At 30.4% G+C, this 6,747-nt stretch overlaps 1 protein-coding gene across 1 annotated transcript in view; it reads left to right on the top strand.

The window, feature by feature from the left end:
* Window positions 1-6,747, top strand: part of LOC106458449 (inactive hydroxysteroid dehydrogenase-like protein 1) — a 24,302-nt gene that overhangs the window by 6,385 nt on the left and 11,170 nt on the right. The window contains exon 3 of the mRNA XM_013917964.2: window positions 5,374-5,540. Coding sequence (XP_013773418.1) covers window positions 5,374-5,540 — 167 coding nt within the window. The remainder of the gene's footprint in view (window positions 1-5,373; window positions 5,541-6,747) is intronic.

The following is a 6,747-nucleotide window of genomic DNA, read 5'->3' as shown; positions in this document are numbered from 1 at the left end:
TTTTTAAGCAGCTTTTGGCATCTGTTACTAAGGTCTCCCATTTCCTCTTCAACAATCCCTGTATACCAACATCCCCCTGACATCTGTAACTAATTCATGATACTTTAATTTGATAAGACATTAGCACAAATTAAGATAGCTAATAAGTCAAGTTTATTCAAATTTAAAATATTCATGATGGAAGTGATTTATTTGATTTGCTTCTAAAAGTTTTATATAAGCTTGAGGAAATCTTTAACAACAGGTCAATGGATGAACCAGTTACATTCAATTCTGGTCTTATATTATGAATCAACAGTGCTTCTTTCATATATAGACTTTTCTCATTGTTGTACTTGGACAAGATCTTAAATATCAATGAGTGTATTACTATGTCGCAGTCTTGCATATTGTGATATCTTATACTAGATTCGTTGTCACTTGACATGTGTTTTTTTCCATCTGGTGGTAAACCAAGTATACCTAAAATTGTTTCTAGGACAATTAAATTCACTATCATTTTTGATGCTGTTAAATATGATATTCTGCCCTTAAACTTGAAAACGATTTTGCAGTCTACATTTTGGTCTAAATATCACATGTAAATCTATTTGGGGGATAAGTTCTACAAAAAAGTTTGTGTTGTTGTTTCTTCACTAACATCCCAAGTTTGCTTGTGTAGGGTAGTTCAATATATATTTTGTTTTTCAACTTGTATAATACTTCTAACTTCTGTGTTAACAACAAAATTCACTGGAAAACCATTCTTAATGAGAAAACTGTTATTTTGTACTTTCTACAGACATTCAAATGTGCTGGTGATTTTACAAGCATAATAAACCAAAATATTTAACTAAAGTATTTTAAATAGTAATGGGATAATACTAACAAAATGATAATACAAGCCTATAAATGTCTTTATATGTAAAACTTCACATTCATATATATCTTCATTGTTATATATAAAGATGCCCAAAAAGGTAAGTTGGTGATTGTTTTCTTAATATTTGACAGTAAACTTAATACTTTTATGACAATTAATGAGATATTCTAAAAATTGCTTTACGTGTTCTTAGTCCTTGAAGATAAAAATTTTATCCACAAGCCTGTGATAATGTATCAGTTTAAAGTTGTCTGGCCACTTATTTAATCATTCTTCTTCAAGAAAACATAAAAAATAAAAGGTTGTCAAGAAAAGATGCTAGTCTCAATCCCATTGCAACACAGTCAGTCTGATCATAAATGATCCCATTGAAGAGGAAATGGGAGACCTTAGTAACAGATGCCAAAAGCTGCTTAAAAATGAACTTAAATAGTTGAATTTCATGGTCTTTATGATGAATTAATTCAGCTGTAACAGCTAGTTGTAACATTTCTTAAATTTAGCTTTCTAAAACCCAGTCCTGGTTGATTTTCAAAGTGGAATGCAAGGAACCCACAAAGTGATGTCATAAATATACACACACACTAAATATGCATAAACTATTTCAATAAAATAAACAAAATTTAAAAGTACATATATCTTAATGTAACAGTGTGGAAGGTTCACTAACATCCACTGATATAAGATGTATTCTTCTTTTTCAGAATAGATTACTTAACATCAAGCAAAGGCAAGCTTTTCATTAACTTACACTTTACATTAATGAGCCCACTACTAAGTTCTATTACTTGTTCAAGACCTTCGTAGTGGGCCTAATCACTGGTCTACATTACCAGATAAAATTTAGTATTATCAAACTCTTCGAAATAGTACTTTAAGATATAGATCTTATAAAAACACGAGACTGAATTCATAACTTCTAGTATTTCATATTTAAAACTACATACAGAAAATAAAACCATTTACATAATGGAGGATTCAGCTTTTAAACCAAAACAGCTACTCAGGTACATTTGCCATCTGGTTGCTGATACCTCGACAGGTACATTTGCCATCTGGTTGCTGATACCTCGACAGGTACATTTGCCATCTCTGTGTGCACATTCTTGTGTGAAATTAGTGATATCTTTAATACTATGTCAGTTCTCACTAGATGTCTTAGCTACAACCAGAATTGGGATAATTTGTTTTTTATTTTATTTGTGATGCTTCCATTAAACTGTCCTTGAGTTGTTTAGCCCCATTCTTGGTACAGTATGTTTGTTTTTTTTATTTGATTTATTTCCAAAGTGCCTACTAATTAGGACAGTTGAATGCACTGGCCTTTATAGCTAAGGATAAGAGGGGCTACAGCCCCTGGAGTACATCCTCAGATAATATTTGCTATTTCATTGAGAGCCTTTCACTACAGGAGCAAGATATAGTATTCCTCCTACCTTTTTATACTACCATCTTTGTTCACAATATTGATGCCCTTTCAATGGCTAAGTGGTAAGTCTGTGGACTTGTGACACTAAAATAGCCCAATGTGTGGCTTTGTGTTTAACAAGAAACAAACAACCTCAATGGTGGCTCTATAGATACAATAAACTAGTACCATCACTTTCTCTCTTTCTCTTTTTTGCAAGCTGAAAGCTGTCAAGAGTGAAGAGATAGATATTTTTGAGTGGTCTTAGGTCTGGTATTTCTGTAAGCCTGGTCTGCTTCATGTACTCAAACTTGAATTCAGTTCTTTTAACTGTAGTTTTGTATCCTACTCTGACTGTTTGGCTTTAAGTAGTCATTGTCTACTTTATTGTTTCCTGCAGTGTAATTTCATCATTTTCTATCTTACTAGTTCCCATCTTCTTTTGAATTATAGGTATTCTGGTTTACAATATTTCTGAAGTAAGATTGACTACCTTATTTCAATGTCACTTTCCACCCAACTCCCAGATTTTTATTACCCTGCAACTTTCAATAAAACCTGAAATATGGTAGGAAGTCTAGGTTTTGTAAAATCTCCTGATGTTTGTACAATAAGTCACACAGAAGGTAGATGAGTGGGGAATTAAGAGTAAATGATGCAAACTCTGCAATGCATAATCTGGACATTCAGAATTTTGAAGTCATATGTTTTATTGACATCATGAGTAATAATGCTTGGAGATGGCTTGAATGGGTAATGAAGAAAAGCTTTAATATAAGTTTAACATAACAGCAAACATGCAATGTTTCTACAAAGTTTTGTCGTCATTACCTGATGATGACAAAAACCATGTCGAAACATAGTACATTTGCTTTAATGTTAAACTTATATTAAAGTTTTTTTCAATACCATTCAAGCTGTCCCAAAGTGGGTTCTTTGTCATTGAACTTGACATCATTAGTGCAAACTCAACAAGGAAAGGCTTATAATACTTCAGTGGTAAGTATATTCTAAGAATATAAAAGGTTATTCCAAACAAGCTGCAATGTTTTTAAACAAAGTTTGCTAATTAGTGTTAATTTCAGGCTGACAGTGAAAATAATTATCTAATAATGAAAAATAAACTTAAATATGGATCAAAAACTGATTTTTTACTGTGAAATAATTTGTCAGTATACATTAACAAGCAAAAATAATCATCTCTTTCTCTTTTTAATTGATATGATAAGTCAAACTATAAGCAATAATGCATTTTTTTCAAACATAATAGTTTCTTTTATTCCTTCTTGTGAACAAACATTATCTAAATGAGTAGTGATTTACACACATAACAGTTGAGAACCCTGATGTATAAAATACTGAATGAAACAATATAGATTTTAATTATTGTAATTTTGGTTATTGCTTTTTATTTTTCACTAACATAAAATATATTTTCTTCTTAAATAGTCAACAATGTTGGTGTAATGTATGATTACCCAAGCTATTTTCTGGAAGTTCCTGAAACGGTAAGTGACAATGTCAGTTTGAGGTATCAGCAACCAGATGGCAAATGTACCTGTCGAGGTATCAGCAACCAGATGGTACACTTCTAAAGGTAAATTTCTTTCATGGATTCATAATGTAGAGGGTTAAAATGTGTCTAGGACCAATAGTATTTTCAAGTTTTAACATCCCATCATTTTTACTCATTTGTGTATGCAGTATTATTTATCAAAGTATATTTTTTGTTTAGAATAATATTTAGCTTACAATTTGTAAATGAGGCCTCGACAAATCCTTGGTGCCAGGTCGCCATGGTGACTAAATATTTCATTCTGGTGCCTAGTTTATTTTTCTCCCATTTTATTCATGAATATGGCTGTGCTAAATAGAACTCGAATCTAGAACAGTTCTGGACTCTTGGAAGTCCGTAACTATTTTCACATTCTTTGAGTTTGATTTTGTTTCTAGGATTTTAATGGTAGATTCAGTACTTCATGTTTTTTCAGGAATCAAGTGCTGCAGTTGCACAACACATTACTAATTTTGTGCCATTTTGTTTTTCATCTTTCAATTCAACCAATCAGTGCGCATGTTTAGACTGTGGTGGGACCAAAGGCAAATGGTTCAGGCAATACTGTCAAGTGGTTGTTGATATAATATGATAGTTAGCATGCAACTGTTGCTACGAGAGTAAATAAATATAGCTCCCATTTCCTGGTACAAACAGTAGTGAAGTTAGGTTAGGCACACTAAAAGGCCTTAGCTTATCGTTATACAGTGATGTAATGATAAGTAGATTAGACCTATTCTGAAACAACCTGCTTGGTATATCGATATCAGTGATTATTTTTATTTTACTTTCATTCATTGCAATAATCCACCTAAGTTATAGTTATTTAGTCTACTATTTTAATAATTGCACATAGTGAAGTTTAACTTTAATATCTGTTATATAATAAAGTTTAATAATGAATCCTTTGTTTTTTAGTGTAAAACTGTGTCTTGTAACATAACCATACAACCGACTAAAAATATATTCCATAACTTTTTTATATTGGACCTGGCTCCTAATTTTTTGGGCTGGCTCCTAGATCTGAAAATATTTATTGAGGCCTGTTCTAAGTATATGAAATAACCTTCTTTTTAAGAGAATAACATATTTGTAAGTGATGTTGAAGAAACTGGATGAATTGATGCAATATTTATAATAACTTTTGTGTGCAATATATGCATCTAAGTGAACACTTAAAATGCATATTATTAATAGTAATATTACAAGTACAATGCCAATGTTTTTCTACTTTAAGATAAGTTTTTAACAAGTATTGATATTCCAGTTTTGAATCTAGGATCAACATTGTACATGTAAATTAGATTAAAAATTTTTTTTTTGGTTTTATAAAACAGCTCTTTAAAAGAAACTGTAGTGGTTAAATAAACAAATTATCTAGTATTTTAAATGTTTTTATCAAAATAAATGTATTCAAGGTGTCTTCAGTCTTTTTTACATTTTTTTTGAAAATATATTTAGTGTAGTTACATATACAGTAAAAATATTTTCTAATTATTTTGTACATTATTTCGTTATTTTACTTTAATTGAAACTCTTTTCATATAGAGAAAGATTTTGGTATTTCTACCAGCATCATCCAAGCTGACTTTACTGAAGGCACTAGGAGCCTGTATACAAATATAAAGGAACAGTTGGCAGATAAAGAGATTGGAATTTTAGGTAATTTTGTTACTTGTAATTTCCATCCACTTTCAAAAACATTTGCCAGCATTGTACACGTGTATCTTGAGTAACCCTCGGGTCTTATTAAAAGGTAATATCCCTGCCTAATGTCAGGTGAAAGCTTGTGTATAAATGGGATTTTTTATAGGACTTCTTTTTTTCTCTGTGACAAAACTTGATTCTAGATTGGCCATTGTTTGTAGTCGTATTAAAGTTTCAGCAGAAGTTTGATACACAGGTTATTTTTAGAAACTCATCAAATATAAACATTTCTATGCACTTAATTTTACAGTGTCAAAACAGTGCCTTTATCACATGAAAATATTATATTGGATATTTATATGTTTGAGACAAGGTAGCTGGTAGATATTGAAGAGAAAAAATGTAAATTTTTTTCAAATCAAGTCGTCTTACATCTGAATTACTGTAAAACCTTTCCTTGTTGGGTCTGCACTCATGCTATCAATAAAACATGCAACTAAAAAATGTTGAATATCCTTTACACATTTCAGATCCTCGCATCACTTGCTTCTAATTTTCCACTTTCTCATCTTTCATGTAACTTATTGTTTATGTGTTTTTGGTAAAAAATATTCTTTTCTAGGTGATTTCATTTTTATGTGGATTTATCTAGTCAAGACTCTTGTTTGTTCAATAACTTTGTGTTTTTCAGTTAATGCCAAATTTATTTACTAGAAATCAAAAGAATATTAAAATAAAAATAAATGAAAAGTGTTTCTTATACATAAGCTATTAGAAAATCTAAAATAGGCTTACAACTTGAAAGAATGCAGTATCATCAGGTTTTCTTGGCTTAAGATTGATTTAAGACAAATACTAGAAACACTCAATCTTATAACTGTCAATCAATCAATCTTAAATCAACTTCGTTTGGATATAAAACTTCTCCTAATGTAATAAGCCTATTCTAATTTTTAATTCTATAATTTGCTAACAAACATGTTGTTTAGCATATTTTATACAAACTAACGTATGAAGTAATAATTATATTCACATATAGTATAATAGATTAAATTATAAGACTAATAAAAAAATTATGTCCGATGTGAATGGCTAATCTTTCTAAAAACAAAAGCTATAATGTACTTAAACATCTGAAAGAAGAATGGTACTAAAGTGTCTTTACAAGGAAATAGGTTCCAGTATACAGACTGAATTAAAAGCTAAATTCTAAAGTTTACTGGAAGTGATGTAGATTTGAAAATATCAAATCTGAGCCACCATAGGTATTAAAAC

Source organism: Limulus polyphemus, unplaced genomic scaffold (genome assembly GCF_000517525.1).
Source record: "Limulus polyphemus unplaced genomic scaffold, Limulus_polyphemus-2.1.2 Scaffold465, whole genome shotgun sequence".
NCBI classification, from domain to species: Eukaryota; Metazoa; Arthropoda; class Merostomata; order Xiphosura; family Limulidae; genus Limulus; species Limulus polyphemus.
This window is presented reverse-complemented; position numbering and strand designations above follow the sequence as displayed.